The sequence below is a fragment of the Ammospiza caudacuta genome, chromosome 1 (assembly GCF_027887145.1).
Source record: "Ammospiza caudacuta isolate bAmmCau1 chromosome 1, bAmmCau1.pri, whole genome shotgun sequence".
NCBI lineage: Eukaryota > Metazoa > Chordata > Aves > Passeriformes > Passerellidae > Ammospiza > Ammospiza caudacuta.
Window position 1 is genome coordinate 5,728,684 of NC_080593.1, and position 19,774 is coordinate 5,748,457.

The window sequence follows — 19,774 nt, forward strand, 5'->3', positions numbered from 1 at the left end:
CAAAAGCATGGTGAATAAATTAACAGTAATTTCTGTAATGAATCTAATTTTAGTAACTTTTATAACAAACATTATCTTTTTGCTGTTAAATGTCAGCTTTTTTATTTCCTGAATTTTCCTCCTCCTATTTCCACAGGAATAATGAATGAAAAAGGGCAGAAGAGAGTGCTGTTACTCTGAGGCTGGTTTTCTGCCCTCTCCCACTGTAAGAAACTGTCTTCCTAATGGGAGAAAGGAAATTTTCCACCGTAGCACAAGAGAAGTAACTTGTCTGAGTGTTTTGTGGTTAGCTGCAAGTCCTAAGCTACTGCAGATAAAAAATCTTCTCTGAGCTCTTGCTTTTTGGATTTCAAACATTACAGTGTCCAGGAGTGCAATCCTATTTGCTGTGTTGAGGTCTGTGCTGATCCCCTGTGCCTCATTTTTCACAGGGCCAGATGGATGGAGAAGATACAGCAGAATAAATGCATGCAGGTAGGGATCTTTATTGCATTTAGTGGTACAGCATTGTAAATGTAGTGCCTTTATAGAGGGATGCTTGAGTGATCTTGAAAATTCTGCTCTCTTAATTGAACTTGTCTTGAGAACATAATCTTGCTTTCTAGAAAAATAACTTACACTGTTACTTAAAATGTCCTGTTGCTGCTTGCACCACAGAACACTTAGAGTTTTATTTTTTTTAAAACCATCTGCAGTTGTAGCTATCCAGAAAAGTGTTTAATCACTGTTTGTTTCTTTGTGTGCATTAGTGCTGCCTGGCTTTTAAGGATAGCGTAGTTCCTTCAGTAGAATTCTTCCTGCAAAACCCAGAGTAGCTCTCTTATCATCAGGAAAGATGATAGGAAAGATTTATATTCTACTTAATAAAGAAGAAAAGAAATTTCAGACAGTAATGGGTTCTGTTGATGTAATTAAGAGAAATAACTGTACTTACCATTAGGGCTTACCATGAATGTGGATGTGTGTTACTGTCCAGGACCTGTTGCCAGCAGGCTTTATACACCACTTTAAAAAAAAAATAAGTAATTTAGTATATGAGGATAAATGCTGTGATTTTCATTTTGCTCAGAGAAGGTTTGTAGGTTTTATTGAAGGTTGTGATATGATATTGAATGTATTTTGGGCTCTGGTCTTGGGTATAACAGATAGTATATTTGAATTTCAGATTTTGCCTGTATAAGATATAATGAATGTATGTCAGAGACTGAGAATAATATAAAGTGAAAATGAATGAATGAAAAATAGTAATATTCGCTCCAATTTCTAACCAAAAGCTTTTAATGAAAGACAAATTTTGTGCCAATATTTAATGCATGACTGCATGGTTAAAAGCTTAGAATGAAATGTGAGATAGGAAACCTTTTGTTTTCTTACCATTTTACACATATATTTCCAACTGAAGAAAAATCCATCTTTTAATAAATATAGCTGTGATTTAAACAGAAAGAAAATAATTAATATTTAGGTGATTATTCTTCAGAAGTATCACCCAAGCACTTTTCCCTTTCTTACAGTGTTGTCAGTGAGAGCACAAAATTTCATTTACTGTTTTCAGAAATGCAAACAAGCTCCTCCCTCCATCCCTCCCACAGGCATCCTACTACAAAGAAAACTTTCTGCATGGGAGCTGGCTCAGGAGAAATGATGTTGTTGGGAATGGAAAGGTGAAGGTGAGAAAAACCAAGACTTTGTTGGAGATAACAGCCAGCCAACATTACCTTCAGAAATCTGTGTGAAGGCTTGTCTAGTTTGAAGGGGATATTGTAAGTATTTTGATTTTGCGAAGTATTTGTATACTAGAGAAAACTCAATTGCTGATTATTTTGATTTAATTCTATGTCTATTTGATCAGAATATTTGGGGATATATTTATACATGTGTGTGTCGATATATAAATAAAATATATGCAGATATGTTTCCAAGTATTAGATGTGGTTTTATTTTAGGTACAGGGAGCATCTATGTAAGAAAATCTGTCATTAATGTAAAACCACTACATTGCTGTAAACATGTAGCTCTTCCTATAATTAACATGTCTCAGGGAAACATTTTACTGATATATTTGTCATCTTAATTACTACTAATTATTGTTATATTAATTATTGTCATATTAATTATTATCGTATTAATTACTGACTGCTCTGTTTTATCACCTCATGCAGAGTATTCCTCAAATTTTCTTTAGAATTATCTAATCTTATTTACACTGAACCTGACATACAAAAATTTCTCTATCTACACATGTCTGGAATGTTTTTCTCATAAAAATACTGGTGAGTGATTTTTTTCTAGTCTAGCCTATTACACAGATTTCTGAATTTGGAAGTAATGAGTGATTATATTATATTATATTATATTATATTATATTATATTATCTTTGTCTTATTTTTTACACATGTTAAAAATCAAACCACTGAAAAACTGCACTGGTAGGAAAAAAATTCCAAAAAAACTGCATTGATAGATATTTATCCAACCCATCCAAACACAAACTTTTCCTTGAGATGGGGTGACAAGTGAAAAGTGGAGAATGGGGGACAAAGTGCTGGGTGGAAGAAATGGCCTTGTATTTTAGAAAAACCAGTAGTCCTCTAAAATGTCCAAGTTGGATTTTATTGAGGATTAAATCTGTTAGATCTTTTCACCATCACTGTCAATTAAATAGAATAAAATGGTGATCAGAAACAGAAATTTTTTTCTGTTTATTGAAACTGAATAGGTGTAGCAGAAGCTTTTGGCAAGGTACAGAACAGAAAATCGGGAATTCCTGTCCTGTTTCATAAGGTGTTGCTGTGAGCTGCTTTATCTTTTTTATTTCTTATTTCAGGTGAAGAGGTGAACACATTTTATTCTTTATTCCTGTGTGAAAGACTATACTAAATGCACGCTAAAACCAAACTACAGTTGGCTTACTCTTTATTTTTTTTCCAGATCCAGGTGCTCACGGGAAATATTCAGTTGGTGGCCCTTGACAAGGGAACAGATATGAGTGATTTGACACTCAGAATTGGTTAAAATCCATGCAAACTGGATTGAAACACAAATAGGGACATTTTTATATTTACATTCCTACTAATTTTCCTATTTTGAGAAACATCTCATAAATGCCCCTTACTGACTTTTATAGTATTTTACTGAGCAGTTTTATCAATTTCAATTCTACATTTGGGGATTGTTGATATCTTATGGTCAGTAGTTTGATGGCTGCATCTAAAAGGAACTCTGTGCTTTTAGGGAGCTAAAAAGAGTTCTGAAATTTATACAAATGGAGTCAAATCAAGGAGTTGTATATAAGACTTGAATTTGTATTTTGCTTTCCAATCCAAAATCTAAAGTTGTTAGTTATCATCTCTACTGATTTGTCAGTACCCCAACAAGCATTTTGTAATTCACGTCTCTGAAACCTTGTATTAACAGACTCATTTTTTGACATTGCTTTCCTATTCTAGAAATATCCTTTATCTTAAGGAATTTTAGTGACAAATTGTACTTTAGTAGTGCTCATTGTCTGTTTCACTTAATGACTCTTTTTTTATCCCTTTTTAGTACCTTGCAGGTCATTTGTTCACTAAATTTCATCAGTATATCTGGAATTCCTTGGGTTTTGACATAAAAATATTCTATGTCATTTTCACAGCATCCTTAAGCCAACTAGATTAACCTCAAGCAATGCCTAGCTTTGTACACTGGACGCAATTCCTCTCAAGATGGGAAAACCAAGTCATTTCCACTTTAATTAAAAATAAAAATGTGTTAATGCATCCCTGATCCTGTGTGTTAATGCATCCCTGATCCTGTAGAAAGTGATACTTTAATAACTGAAGGTACCAGTGCATTTGTATCTGTTACTGATGGACTGGTCTCTGCTAAAGGACCAGAGATGCAAAACCTGTTGTAGGATTTCCAGCTCTTAATTTAATTTAAATGCAAATTTCTTTCATTTGTTATACTGGAAATTAACAGATCTGAGCTGTAATCTTGCAGCTGCCTCAGCAGCATATTGACACAGTACAAACTGACCTGCAATTTCTTTGCACTAACTTGTAGTCACACACCCAAGTTTCTTCTCTCAGTTTCTAGAATAAATCTGATGCTTATGCTACTACTAAGAAAACTTGTTCTGTATCTTCTCTCCCAGTTACTGGGGAAGCTTTTTTGTCCCATACAAAAATTGAAATTATTTCTCAGAGTAACACTTTACCTCAGTGTCTTCCCTTAAAAATCCAACTAATTCAGTAGTATATGGTGAAGTGGTTGAGTTTAGCTGAGCCTCAGGAATTTCAAGTAGTCACTCTGTCTTTTTAATATAATTATAGGCCTTTATATTAGAAGTATTTTTCAGTCACATCTTCTTAGCTTCCTTTTTCCTAACCCGAGTCACAATCTATAAACACTTGGAAGTTGATCAAAGGCCAGGAACTCTGTTTCATGTGAGCACAGTGCATTTCTGGTACAGGTCTGCTGAAGAAATCCTCTCATGAATGTCCATGGAAGTTTATCCAATTATGACTTCTTGTCACAGTTGCTGAAGGGAAGGTGTTGAATCTTTTTGCTCTTGATCAATACTTCCGTCTCATTCTTATTTTTTTATTATTATTATTATTATTATTATTATTATTATTATTTTAAATGCAGCTCTGAAATCCTTAATACAAAACTGATATTTGCATTTGCTAAAACCATTTTCTTTGCTTAATTTATTTCAGTTGACGTAGTTCCCTAAAAGCTGAGTTTCTCTATTGTCCTTAAAACCACTTTGAAGATAAAATTGGTCTTCTTAGAGTTATTGGAAATTAAAAAAAAAAAAAATCTCGATTTTCAATTTATCTTCTGAGTTTTCGATTGGAAATGGGTCTGTGTGGTTTGGCAAAGTAACAGTTCTTTGGTTATATACTTCCATTTTGTTACCATGGTAAATTCTGATCTCTGAGTTGCGGTTCCTGATCAGATCTGAACATGCTTGGAAAGTCCCAGAGGAGGAAAAAAAAACCTCTCCCAAGTCCCATAAACCCCAACAAAATCATTACACAATCACTTTTGCTTGCATATTCTTTTAAAATAAAGATATCTGCATCTGAAGATGAGAGCTGTAATTGCAAGAGAATATTGATTCTCTAACATGGTCCAGATGCGAGCTCACAAGGAGTAGCACAGCTGGACCTCAGCAATCAAAAATGCAGAGTGTTTTAAGGCCTTGGCAGTGACCAAAATTGTTTATTAAATGGAAGTAATTGGTTTTGACGTGAGTCACAAAGGACAAATCATTCTGTAATGGGTCAATATTTTCTTCATCTTCTGTGGATGAGATCTGGTGTCATGTAAATTGCTGTCATCTACAGTTCTGTGGTAAATTTGGGCATTAGTAACTGAATACTTACAGTATTTGCCTTGTCACCTCAGTGCTTCTCATTGCCACCCTTCCCCTTTGTCAGGGATTTAAACCTCAAGCAGAATAATTGAAAATGCAACTGGACAAAGCCTTGAGCTGAATTTGGTGTTGGCCTTGCTGTGGAAGGGATCAATCTGATGAGTCTTAGAGATGGGACATGTGAGACTTAATTCTGTTTTCAGGAAGTACAGAAGAGGAGTAACAGAGGTGCAAGGCTGCTGATACTTTAATTTACAGTGAGAAAAAGATTAGATGATTGTCAGAGTTGTGATAGAGTGTGATCTTGATGCTACCAAGCTGGAAAGGCAAAGGAAAAAAAGTTTCTCTTTTGTAACCTGAATTGCACAGGGGGGATCCAGATTAAGTAATTGATCTTTATTGGGTCTGGTTTTCATTACTCATCCTTCTAAATCCATGTACTTCTAGTTGGTTTTGCTTTATATCTTGGGTGCCTCCTATATATCCTAATTTGCCTTGCATCATGGGTGCCTCACAGCAGGACCAGCTGGTCAGAAGAGGTGATTGTCCTGCTGTGTCCAGTGTTGGTGTGGCCTCATCTGGAACACTGTGTGCACTTCTGGGCCCGGCTATTTAAGAAGGATGAGAAGGTCCTTGAGTGTGTCCAGAGGAGGGCATCAAAGCTGGTGGAAGGGCTGGAAGGAAAGCCCTTCAAGGAGCTGCTGAGGGCTTTGGGCTTGTCTGCTTTGGGGAAAAGGAGGCTGAGGGGTGACCTCATGGCTGTCAGTGATTTCATCTACAGCTTCCTGAGGAGGAGAAGTGGAGAATGAGGTGCTGAGCTCTTCTCCCTGGGATCCAGTGATAGGACATGTATGGGAATGGTCCAAAGCCACACTGCTGGGGTTTACATGGGACATGAGGCAACGTTTCTTTGCCAAAAGGGTGCTCAGACACTGGAACAGGTTTCCTAGGTGGATAGTTGATGCCCCAGGCTTGTCAGTGTTTAAGAGGCACTTGGGCAGTGCCCAAGGCCTTACAATAGTCAAGAAGTTGGGCTGGATGGTCATTGTAGACTCTTTTCAATTGAAATAGTCTGTTCATAATCTACTCTATTTTATTCTATTTTGACAAAGAGTTTCAGAGCAGTAAAAAATAATTTATCTAATAGATATTAAAGCAGTGTGTTATTTCTGGTATTCTGTAACTGTCAAGAGCTTTCTTTCTTAAGTTACCTCTAGTACTGGAGACAAACAGTCAGAAGGAAAAATGGATCCCTTGTTTTGGCCATCAGAAGCTAACAGATTTCGACGATTCACCCCTGAGACCTTGGCAGCAATCGAGGAAAGGATTGCCAACAAAAAAAAGGAGCAAGTCAAAGTTAAAGAGAAGACTAAGGAGACTAAAGAACAAGGAGTTGAAGAAGATAAACTTACTCCTCAGCTTGACCTGAAAATCTGCAAAACGTTGCCATCTCTGTATGGGGACATTCCTGCAGAGCTGGTTGGGGAACCCCTGGAGGATTTTGATCCATACTACAGTGATCACAAGGTTAAAACTTCCCAAAACTTTTTTTTTTATTTTTATTTTTTCCTGCTGAGCTCTTAAGAGATAGTAAAAGCTCTGTTCAGGACGTGCTGGGGTTTGGTTGCTCTGTTGACAGAGCTTTGAACATTACTGACAGCTTTTGGGGGAGAGTTGTAAGGTATGCTCTGCATTATGGAATGAAGAGGTATTTTAAATTCCAGTCAAGAATCAAAATTAATTATGAAAACATGATATGTGAATGGTGCACTTTAATAGTAAATATGTTCTGGGCTTAGTGATGCTTTGTTTTCCAGAGCAGCTTCTCTGATGCCTGTGGGGCTGAGCTCCCTGTTGTGTAAACAGTGCCTGCCCAACAGTCAGTCACACTGGAATTGCAGATGCTTTCACTGAATTACAAATACTATACAAATTAAGAGAGGCACATTTAAGATATTTCCATTACTTTGTGTAGCAAACCTATATACTTTAATTAAATTAATTTTCTGTCTTAAATTAATATTCTGTAACTTTGTCTCACTGACTTTGTTTGTTGTTCCATCTTTATATTGCACATACTCCATGCTATTCCAAAGTGGTTGGTGATGCTGACTATAGCAGTGTATAAAGTAGATAGTCTAGGAATCCCTTCTAAATTAAATACTTAAATTGAATTATTACTACTGTCAAAGAAGACTTGATATGAACAGCAGAAGGTTTCATCCAGTCCTAGCTGCTGTTTTAATGTATGCCAGCAAGGTATTGGAGTGTAATAATTTTATCAGAGAACATGCTTTAGACTTTGATCTTCCAGATACCTTTTTCTTAAAGTAATCAAAGTGATACTATTGATGAAGAAGAACTAAGGTTGATTGAGCTGAAGAAATTTATATTAAAGTTAGGAAACTGTTTTTCATTCAAGAGATTTCATTTTTACTATATGACAAATGTGCTGAGCTACATGGACCTTAAGGTAGCTTAGAATGAATTTACAGTGTTATGTGACAATCTAGAGATATTTCAAAATTAAAAATTTTCTATGGCTGTCCAGGATTTTGGCAGTGCTACACAATCTACATCTTGTAAATAATCTCTTGTAGCCTGTAACACTGTCTACGAGTAAGGTATTAAGACTATTGTTACAGTCCCAGAGTAGTAATTTAATTACTTTGACCAAATGAATATGATTACTTGCTCTTCATATTCATTCCCATTATGGTTTCTTCCTCTCAGGCAATAATGAACTTCAACAGAGCTGCTTTTCTCCAAAATCTGAATAATCAGGTCACAGCTCCAAGTTAGAATAAAAGAAAGCTCTGCTCCTAATTGCAGTTAGATATAGCTCTAGATGCAGACTTGAAAAACTCAACAAGTAATTTTTGCACAAATTTTTAATTCATTCAAATGTTTCATGTACTGTGAATCTTTTTTTTTTTTTTTAATAGACTTTTATGGTGTTAAATAAAAGGAGGACCATTTTCCGATTTTCTGCCACACCTGCCTTGTTTATATTTGGTCCTTTTAATCCAGTTAGAAAAAAGGCAATTAAAATTCTGATCCATTCATATCCTTTCATTGGTTTCCATGATTTGAATATGAAAATATTCTGTGCCATTTTCTGTCATTCTGTTCCTCTGTTTCTGCTTTTTCTGCTTTTATTTGGAATTATTAATTAGTGGAAATAAGTCTTTTTAGGTGAACATATCTGAACATGTCAAACATGTTATGTCCCACTACTGTCCTAACTTTTAAAACCATCTCCTCATGCAGAGAATTCATTTTTATATTTAAAACATGAATTTTACCCAGCTGAGAAGATTTGATCTTGGTGGGAGGTTCTTGAGATGGTCCTGTGCAAGGATAAGAATTGGATTTTGGTGATCCTTGTGGGTCCTCTCCAACGCAGGATAATTTGTGATAAGTTTTTTTGGAAAACACGTGAAAAATTCGGAGCATATTCAAATGAAAAGTTATCTTATGAATGCTTGTGTGGTGTTTGTGTGTGGAAATCAGCAACTTGCATGAACCTCATTTTGTATAATATAGAGGTTTTTTCCTTGACTTACTATTCACAGTTTTTATTGGCATTATTACATTTACTGTGTTACTCAATTGTATGACTATGACTATCCCTCACCTTGTAGAAACCAACTGGACTGAGTAAGTACCTCAGTGGCTATGTGCTCACTATTTTTTCCAAGGATACTAATATGCAGGACTAAAAATTCAAATAATGTGGTGGTCTAATTCTGGGGCTTGAAAATTCTTGGATAGACCCCTGAGGAAGGCTGAGGATTGTTATTATATCACCTAGTCTTTTGTGGAGATTCAGTGCCTTTTCTTAGAGGTTCTCACCATATGCCCTTTTTTCTGCCTTGCCTAATTTTGCCATCTGGAGTAACAGAGGAGGTTGGCTTATTTTTCCTTTTGAGGATTAAATCTTTCTGAGAGACTGGGCAGCAGGATTTTAACTTAATATCTTTCATTCTACAACAATAACCTGAATGCCTGTTGTAGTTTCCTCATGCAAAATCTAAAAAGGAATAAATATTCATTCTGTTCTTTCCTCTGTTTCCTGGTGACTCTCTTAAGTCAGTTGTTCCCACTAGGAAGCCACTTATTTGTAATGTCTTTCTTCCTTTGGTACTTGTGCACTGTATCCAGTGTAACTTGAGTTCATATTCCAGAATTAAATCTGGAAAATGTGCCTGGAGCCTCAGAAGTTCTGTAATTTTAATTCCTTTTATTTTGGGGTAAGCATGGCGAGAACTTAATTTTCTGTAGGATTTCTTTCAGTTGTAGTGTATTTGTCAGAATAAATATATAAAATGTGCAAACTTAACAGGCTGAAATACATCTTTGTTGTTATTGTTCTGCCAGAAGAGTAAGGCTTTGAACTTTCCCAGCCTGCTTTAGAACCTAAACACAGTCTTGAAAATGTTCCTTAAGGAAATGTGAGCTATCTTTCATCCAGAAATAGCATCATATGCTTATGTGAATGTTTGTGTTTGTAGATTTATATGGAAAATTTACTAAAATTCAGGAAGACATCTTGTCCCCATGATGCTTCGGAAAGTAATGCAACCTGTCCTATTTTGCTTCACATTTTCTACCTTTATCTCCATGCAGGGACTAAATCAGAGAAAACATAGAAATGTGCCTGAATGTGTATCAGTCTCATTGATATTTTTATTTCTGTAACTTTAATATACACTTTCCTCCTTAGACATGTTTTTACTGCTGTCTATACCACTGAAATATTGATTAAAGTAGTAGCAAGAGGATTTGTTTGGAATGAATTTACTTTTCTTCGAGATCCATGGAACTGCTTGGATTTTTCTATTATTATTGTAATGTAAGTAAAACTCAGTTTTTCTTTTACACTCAGGGGACAAATAAGAGAAAATAACATTTGGTGTTGCTGAAATTCCTTACAGTTGTTGGCATCCTCCCTGCTAAACTGTGCTTGAATAACATTTTGCATGCCTGCAATGAGAAAAACAGACTTTAAACTAAGACCTAAATGAAAAGCTCATCTTAGAACTGTGTGATTGTTCTCAATTTAGTCTTTATTTGAATTTTGTCAAGAGGTAATTGCATAAACAGCCCAAACCAAGCCTGCCCCTTTATGTTGTCTTAGCTGTGCTCTGGATCAGATGAAACTCATTTGAGAAGGGTCCAAAATGGGGCACAAGGTGTTGAATGACTTGGTGGTAAATAACTGGTGAAATCTCAGTGTCAAATAATGCTCAAGGAAGAACACACCTTGCTTTACATACAAATTTATGGGCTCTGGAATAGCCTCCACTTGCTTGGGAGATGATGTTGGAGTTTAAACAGACAGCTTTGTGAAAGCACCACTGCAGCATCCAGGCATGGTCAGAGAAGGAGGGGGAAAATGAAGACATCAGGAGTAAGGACTAAAGAAGAAGAGCACACATTATTTCTCTGTGTAGACTTTGTTTTAATTTAGGACTTTGTATAGTTTTGCTCCTCTCATGTCAAAAGATGTCAGAATTAAAAAAGCTGCAGTGAATATGTATATCTGCAATTCCACATACCAAAAAACTACATAGAGTAAAACTCACATGAAAAGACAATTGCAGAGCAGGAACACAGTTGAAGTGTACAGCACAGAGACAAAAAGAGAATAAATAATATTTTTCTTCCTACAATGAGAGCTAAAGGCACCAAATGAAGTTTTCAGGTGGCAGAATAAAAAAGAAGGGAGTAGTTTGTAGCACTACAGGTATGTTTTTCCTCATTTGTAAGTAATAGATGATATGTACCCATGTGTCATCACACACATCAATATTTATATGAACTATTATTCTTATGGGTAATAATGAATTCCTAAGGAGCTTGAACACTGTTGATCATCAGCATCTATCACTAGATAGTTACTCATAGTTGCAATTATTACAAGACAGTCCAACAGGTAAAAAATTTACAGCATAAAAACAGCATAAAAAATTTAATTTATGGTCCTTTTTCCCTACCTGCATCCCTAATTAATTAATGTTCAATTTTACAATATAGTACCTCCACCTGTTTTTTTTCCATGACTTATAGTACAACAAAGAAAACTATTTAGAAATGAGATCACCTGCTAACTCAAGTGTAAATATTGCTTAGGGTACTTGATAATTATTCAGTCTTAATTATTCAAGACTAGGCAAAGCCAATGTGCTCTGATCTGCTGCTGACAAAGTCGTGCTTTGAGGGGGAGGTTGCCTTTTCAACCATTTTTGTCTCAGATTTTTTTATTGAGACTTTATTTTTTAAGGAATTCTGTTACCAGTTATGAGCTTGTCATGAGATGAGTCACAATTCATATCCTATCTGACATAAAGAAATCTTAGAAAATTTGGGATAACATGTTAAAGGGCTGTATAGACTATGCAATGCTTTAAAATACTGATTTGATGAAATTTTCTAATTGTTGAAATGTTAAAATTGAAACAAGTTGCAATATCAAGTTCTCACTGACTGTTTAAGGTTAGAGAGCCCCATGTGGTACAGAATAAACACATTATAAATCTACTGTTGCTCAACTTCCTTCTGTTGCGTGTATTTTGTTTTGAGATAGCTTCAACATGTATTTTGATGAGAGAAGTCTGAGTATAAGAGTGTGGTTATGACATTGGCAGTTTTATATTTATTTGACATTTTGATGGATAAATCTTCCAAGGTTACAGCATCCAAATCCACCCAAAGTAGGAACCTACTGTATTTATTTTCAGAGGCACTGCTCCAAAGCCCCACTGCTTTAATCCATGCCTAGAAATTGAATTAGATTCCTAATTTTAGGCATGTATCTTAGGATGTATTTTATGCAGTGAATTCATTACTGCCTGCTCCATAAGAAAATGCTTTGAAAAGCTCCATCTTGGTCATTCAGTTGAGTGTGGGTTAATTTTGCAGGTACCTGGCTGCATCTCATAGTGTTGGCAATGTCTCAGTTCTTCGAACTTTCAGAGTACTGAGGACTTTGAAAGCTATTTCAGTAATACCAGGTAAGGAACAACACACCTTACTGATTTTCTCTCTGCTTCACCAGAAGGCAAATTCTAATTCCACTCCTGTTTTTATCTTCCAGTTCTCTGGTCACTTTTTGTGACCCCAAGGTGTGACTGTTTTGCACCCTCAGCAGCATCCAAACAATTTTTTAAATCATTTTTCCTTCAAATGACAAAGGCAAATTTATATTCTGCATTATTATTTTATTATTTTTTTATCCCATTACTGATGTACATTTATATTTAGCCCAGTGCTTTTGTCTCTTTAATTTGTCTTCCTGGAGCAACCCACTGTATGTAATATGTTTTCTTAACATAATATACCTAAACCACCATATTTCTGGTTTCATTTTCTTCCTCATTAGCTAATCCTTGTCTGGTTTATTTCCCAGAATGTTGATTTTACATTTTGAGAAACTTTAATTTGTTTCCTTACTGACCACAGCCACTCTCTTGATTGTATGTAATACTTTGGACAGTGTGTTGTATATGCCATCCAGAATTCAATATTTTTTGTAAGTTGTGTCCTTAATTAGGGTACCAAGGATGACTTCAGAGTCCAACTGCAGAAATTGGCTTGAAAAATCTATAAATTACAGTATCTCTCATGGTCATAACATATATTAACTTTATCATTTCCATGTAATTGTAAATATATTTTGATTTTTTATGAAATTATAGCATTAATGAAGCATTGAAGGTGTTTAATTTTAGTGCAAAAGCCACACATCAATACTTTGTCTTTAACAAACCTGCATCTGTCATGACTTGTCATATAGGAGCATCATTACATTCCTTTTCTGACATTCTATGTTATTGGATCTTATTTTCCTAGGTCTGAAAGTCATTGTAAATTCACTTGTTGAGTCTGTTAGGAAGCTCTTGGATGTGCTGATCCTGACTGTATTTTGCTTGAGTATATTTGCACTAATAGGCCTTCAGCTCTTTATGGGCAATTTAAAATCCAAATGTATCCTCGATAAAACTCAGTACAATGACTCATTATGCAAGGAGGCCAAGATATATGTACCAAATGATGCAGGTAAATGTTTTTCTTTTCTCTCTTTACATAATCTGTGTATCTTCCTATGTATGTATTGATTTTTCACAGACATGTTAATGTATAGTTGAATGTATTTCTGCCAAGAAGGTTTGTCCTTCCATTTGCACAAGTAGTAATATGAAGTCTCTAGGACAACTGAATATGAGATTAGTGAATCTTGGATTTGGAGAAAGATCAGCAATCTGTGGGAGGGAGGGACTGAGTTTTCTACAAGCATTTTCTTCCTTATCTGTGCATTGCACAGGGATATTAATTTTAGGGTTACTGCACAGAGAATGATTTTTTCCATCACTTACTCTGTAATTAATGGATTTTATTTACTTTACATAGAGATTCTTATTTTTGCCAAAGATCAAATAGAATTTTACATTGTTAGTTGTGCAGCAAATTGTTACTGTTTATTTTAAATTGCCAGAGAGACAGATCTGCTGAGAATCAGTCCTGTTGAGAAAGGATCTTTCACAGAGGTTTGATCCACCAGAGTGTTTATAAAGTGTAGTGATATTTGGTTTACTGTCAGAAAGCTGTAGAAACTGAAAACTTCTAATTTTATGATTCTTTCATTTTTTTTTTATATTAGACCAATGCTTCAGATTGAAAGACACTTCTGAAATATTGCTGTGTGAGTACAGTGGAGGTAACAAGTAAGTGAACAAAGCACTTTTAGTACTTCCTTCATTTTTTCCCCCAGATGAACTATGGTTTTATTTTTGGTCTAAAAGAATGGTGATGATTTTTCAGGAGAAAGAAATGGATCAACAGATGTGTTAAAAACCACATATTTCACACCAGAAAAAGGATGAAGAACAAGAATGCAGCCAATTTTATATGTACTTTGTTGCTAACTACTGGGAGTATAATGATAAGGTAGAATGATAAAAATGAGAAGGAGAACAGATCACTAAAGACTTTTAGATATTAATAAATTCTCCTCTCCTCATCTTAGTGAATTATTTAAAAATAAAGGCATTTCCATTTTCCCCCACTCTCTGTATTTGTTAGGACATATCCCACATCAATAAGAGTTTTTGTCTAGTCCCAAACTAAGGTTTCTGTCTAGTTTTCTTTACTAGATAAATGGTTTTCTGGGATGGTCAGATATGAATCAGCCCTTCTGGCAGGAATATTTTGGGGAATAATGAAACCTCTTTTCAGACAAACTGAACAAATCTTTATTTGTCGCCGTGTATTAGTTGCATTCAGATTCAACTGAATCTCCACATAAGTATTGTTTAACATTTCTTTTGTGGTTAGAAGTGGGTGTCCAGAGAACTATACCTGTGAGAAGATTGGGAAAAATCCTGACTTTGGTTATACAAGTTTTGACCACTTTGGCTGGGCCTTCCTCTCTGTGTTCCGGCTGATGACCCAGGACAACTGGGAGCGTCTGTACAGACAAGTGGGTACTGCTGGAATGACTTTAGATGTGCAAATCAGAGCTTTATGTCCACTAGAAAAGTCTGTATTGGTTTTAACATTACTGACACCAAATTTCTTCTAAAATCAATGTAAGTATTAAGGAAATAGAGTCAAGTGACTGAGCTGTAGCACCTTATGCAAGTGATGTTGGGTGGCAGCAACCCTGATGTGAATGCTCATAGTTTTGTTGGAGAACACTCTCAGGTGGTTAAGAGCTACGTAAGAGTTAAATATTTGTGTGTAACCACCAAAGGACTGAGATATGGAGCAGACCCAGCCAGGGAGCTCCCTGCTACTGCAGGGAATGTGAGGATTTGTCACGTTCTCTGTTCGTCTTCCTTTGAAATGCTGACTCCTCACTAAACCTTTTGGCTCAACGTACACGCTTTCATTTTTGACAACATGGTACTAAAAAAACTGGGGACTTTATATTTTGATTCTGAGAGTAGAATGTAACTTTTCAATTCTGTGTTTTTTTGAAAAAATTATGTAAAAATACCTGTAGAGAACTTCCTGGATCCCTTATATCTATACAGTACCTTTGCCACACAGGAACAATACTCTCTGCCTTATTCTGTACCTTTCATATTGCACCATTTTAAATCTTTTTTCCATCAGCCTTTATTAGCTGTGACTTTTTTAAATGGATGCAACATCTTTTGCCCTTTGAAGATCATGTTACTTTTAGTTTTTAATGTCTCGGAGCTTAGTTTTGAACCATCTCAAATATATCAAATATAAGATAATCAGTCTAAATGTTGCCTCTGATTCTGCAATTAAAACATCTTTCATGATTTTATAGTAATTCTAGCTTTCATCTTTATTACTGAGTTTCATTAATGTCTTCTACAGTCACCTGTTTATGTCTTTACAGATGAATTTGTCTTCTTATAGCTTAAACTCTGTTGATCATTTGCCTGATTTGCTGGAAGATATTTGATTTCATTTTAATTTGTTAATTCTTTTCTGCAGTATGTGACATTTTTATGTATGACTTAGACCAGAAGCAGATCCTAAGGTTTTTCATTGAAAACACTGTAATACATTAACCTTTTCTATTGCATAGAAAAATAAATTGTTTACATTTATTTTGAAATTGCTTTGTAAATATTAGTTTGTTTGGAATTTATTACCACCTTTCCCTTTTCCTCACAGACCATCCGTACCTCTGGAGTGTCCTGCATCTTTTTTTTTATGGCAGTCATCTTCTTTTGCTCATTTTATCTCTTCAATCTGATCTTGGCTGTGGTAACCATGGCATATGAAGAGGAAAACAGAGCAACACGTGCTGAAACAGAGGCAAAAGAAAAAATGCTTCAGGATGCCAGACAAATTATAGAGAAGGAACAGGTTTGTAAATTATCATATATGATCTGTAGTTCCTTTTGTTTTTTTCTGTTTGTGAATTAGGGAAATGATGTTTTGAATTAAACATGGGCTTCTTAAAATACTTTCTGACACTCCATTTCTCTTTATGTCTTTATAAATGTACGTATGCATGTACATATATGTTATACAAAACCCCATCATAGAAGCAAGTTAAAATATACTAAGTTTTAGGATTTGCAGACCTGACATTGTACAGAAATGGCTTTCTGGCAAGAAAGTAATTTTTATGACATTCCATGAATGCTGCACTCCATAGTTTGTCCTGTTGTTGTACAGTACCATTATTGCTGTGCCCAAAAATCCCTTTCTCTGGGTATCCCTTCCTGATATTACTGCAGGAAGGAAGCATGAGTGGACACATTTTATCTTCTACCTTAAAAAAAAGATATCCCTGATCTTCTGCTAGCAGTTGGTAAAGTCAGACTTGTAAGAGGACAAGCAAATATTCTCTAGCAACTATCAAATTTCATCACTGAAGTGTTAGGCATCACCATTTTACCAAAATAGTTCAAAAAGTTTCCAGAAGTTCCTCCTCTACAGTTGTTGACAGCTCTGTAATATTTTTGTGTCTGATATTCCACCTTGACAGGCTTTGCTTAGGCTTTTCTTCATTCTGTTTTTCTTTTTCCTTCTTTCTATTTTTCTTTCTACAGGATTAGGATTTAGGAAAATTTAACATTTTAGGATCTAGTTTGAGCCCTTAGTCTTCTGCTGTCTTGGACTCAAGGTCCTTTTCAAATCAAGAAACGGAAAGTGAAAGGATAAGCCCTCAGATACAAAATACAATATTTAAAGTGACAAGGGCAGACTTTAATTAGAGTAGCTCACAGGTAACCCTGCTTTGTCTTTCAGAATTGTGAATAGCATTTTGTACTCCTGCCTTTTGATGGCAATTTAACATTTGAAACCTAGGAATCGTCAGTGCAAATAATTCAGATATCATAATAAGTACATGTATATGATCCTAGTCCATGCATTGCTATTTGCCTTGAATTAACAGACAAATGTTCTGCTTTTCTTGTTACAGATGTTGGCTGTGGAAGAAAGCAGTAAGGCCTTGCATACTGCATCTGAAATGCCAGTTGCTGACTTGAAAAATTCAGAAGGAAAAGAGAGTAATAAAGAAACACCTACTTCAAGACAAAACTTAATTTCAGATGACCAGGAAAAGGAGGAGCAAATATTTCGTTCACAGCCTGATCGCTGCCACAAGAAGCTTGTAAGTATTTGAAGCAGAAAATACATTCATTAGATTTGCATGTGATATGAAAATTCAAGGAAGAGATTTTGGGAGCAGAGGGAGCCAGCATTACCTGCACCTGAGAGGGAAGTTGGAAGTGGCTGTCACTTGTGGCACATCATAGACCTGTGCTCTGTCAACATCTCTGTTTGTGCTGCAGAAATAAATGTATAAAATTCTTAAATTTAAGAGTTTTCATAAAGATCTAAGTATTTTTTTCAATTTTATTTTTAAAATTATTATTCTTTTCTACAGACAGCTCATTCTCTGACCTAAATATTTAGGAGAGGGTTTAGTTCAGGATGAAGGTTTCTGATCTTTGGGGTGTGGTTCACTTGCTGACTTTAAGCATCTGGTGCCAGTTTAGATGCTCTTGCATATGGTGCATGTTCTAGATATCCTTATTATCTGTGGCACATCTTCCAGCACTTTGTGGGTATCTCATAAACCTTACAGCATCTCAAATGTACATTTAGGCAACTAGATTCTGTCCAGGGTTTGAATTTTTGGATTTTTGGGGTTTTTAAGGTTTCTACATGTGTTCTAGGTTCTAAACTCCCAGAGTCAAGTGGAGATACAATTTTTCAAGTCACAAATTGATACCTAGTGACATTAGACCTTTTCTAGTGTCTTACTTGGCTTTCACCTCCTCTATGGAAGGGCACAGATGTTGTGTGCCATGCCTGCTGCTGTGGATGTCTCAACTACCAAATGTCTCAATAGTCCATCTCAAATGGCTTCAGAAACATTTATTTATGTGAATCAAACTTATCAGAAACATATGTGTCCCATATACTGGGATTTTAAATGCATTGCACACAGGAAAAATTAAGCATGGATATCTAAAACATTAGGCTAAATCCCACACATATTGTTTCACATCTTGTTTACAGCAGTGATTCCTGGCTCCTCTGCTGACCACTCATATTTAAGTCCATTAAGAAACTTCTATTAAGACTCATTATTCTTTCTTTGCTTAATTTTGGAGATTTTTTTCCCACAGTACCTTTGCCACTGACAAAATACTGTATCTTCTAGAAGACCATCCCAACTTTATTCTTTCTCTGGCTCTTTGTCAACATCTTAATTTAGATACCTTTATTTAGATATTTTAATCTTGAGCTGTATCTTTCAAAATAATTCTCAGGTACTTATCCATATTACTTAACTCTTTTCAACAATATCTAAAAAGAAAGCTTCTAATGCCCTTATACTGGTTTCATCCTGTGACAGATTCTCTTTTGCTTCTGAGAGAACATCAGAATTGTTCCACCCATCTCGCTGAAAAAGAAAATTTTCCCATAGCAGAACTAAGAAATAATGTTCCAACTTTGGTTTGTTTGAAAAGTATTCTTGAAGGGGAGCCTTTCTCAGACATATAATCCTAGCTAAAATTGATTAAATTCTCATTCTGACAGTCATCATGGTCAGAATTTCTTCTAAATTCGATAATCCCAGCTATAATAAATTCTATATTTGAGCTGAAGGAATCCAAATCACCCACTTGGCAGCCACCTGTCATCTCCTTTAGTAAAGCATTTGCTTCTTGTAGTGTCAAAACCCCTGCTGTGTTAAGAATATAATTCAATTTTGTGACCTAGTTTGGTTCTACTGCACTTAAAGGAAATGCTGTGTCACAGCCCATGGTAGTGTTTTGTTGTACCTATTTAGAAAAAAAAATATTTCATAATAGGTGTCATATCTTCTGTAAGTATAAAAATCGCTTTTATGGCTGTTTATTTCTATTTAACTTAAGTCTTCTAAGTCTGTGGCTGTGCTGCAGGAGATGTATGAGAGGAGATAAATTTGGATTATTTGCTAGACCTTACTTCTGCAAGGCTGCAAGGTCTGCACAGATGGATGCCAAATGTAATCTGGATTTTTATATCTCAGAAATAACATCTTCAGACTTTTCCAATGTCCCTTCCCCTCTTTATGTCCACGGAATGACAAAGTTCTGAAGATCTCTAGGAAAACCTAAAGCATGATCCAAGCACTGTGAGTTTCTCCAATGCAGATTTTTACATTTAATCAAATAATAATAATCTGCAACACACATGGCAGTTTATTCCATGCTATGACAACTACTGGTAGTACAAGCTCTGCTGTTTGAGGACTCCTCAAACAATGTCCTCTCTACTTTCATCACAATAAGAAGCTAAAGATGCTAAAAATCACATTGGGTAAAAGATTTTTGGTAGGACAGAATGAGTTTATAAACATTATTTCTCTAATGTACATCCCTATTTTAAATCCCAATTTGTCAGAGGACTTCT

General features: G+C 35.4%; 1 protein-coding gene across 1 annotated transcript in view; it reads left to right on the forward strand.

Annotated features, from left to right (window-relative positions):
- The first annotated feature begins 1,737 nt into the window (after window positions 1–1,737).
- Window positions 1,738–19,774, forward strand: part of LOC131555710 (sodium channel protein type 5 subunit alpha-like) — a 37,413-nt gene continuing 19,376 nt past the window's right edge. Inside the window, exons 1-12 of the mRNA XM_058801904.1 lie at window positions 1,738–1,763; window positions 2,163–2,273; window positions 6,576–6,895; window positions 8,314–8,432; window positions 8,942–9,028; window positions 10,095–10,223; window positions 12,293–12,384; window positions 13,223–13,435; window positions 14,031–14,094; window positions 14,705–14,849; window positions 16,025–16,219; window positions 17,286–17,477. Of these exons, the coding sequence (XP_058657887.1) occupies window positions 6,614–6,895; window positions 8,314–8,432; window positions 8,942–9,028; window positions 10,095–10,223; window positions 12,293–12,384; window positions 13,223–13,435; window positions 14,031–14,094; window positions 14,705–14,849; window positions 16,025–16,219; window positions 17,286–17,477 (1,518 nt within the window). The 5' untranslated portion in view covers window positions 1,738–1,763; window positions 2,163–2,273; window positions 6,576–6,613. The remainder of the gene's footprint in view (window positions 1,764–2,162; window positions 2,274–6,575; window positions 6,896–8,313; window positions 8,433–8,941; window positions 9,029–10,094; window positions 10,224–12,292; window positions 12,385–13,222; window positions 13,436–14,030; window positions 14,095–14,704; window positions 14,850–16,024; window positions 16,220–17,285; window positions 17,478–19,774) is intronic.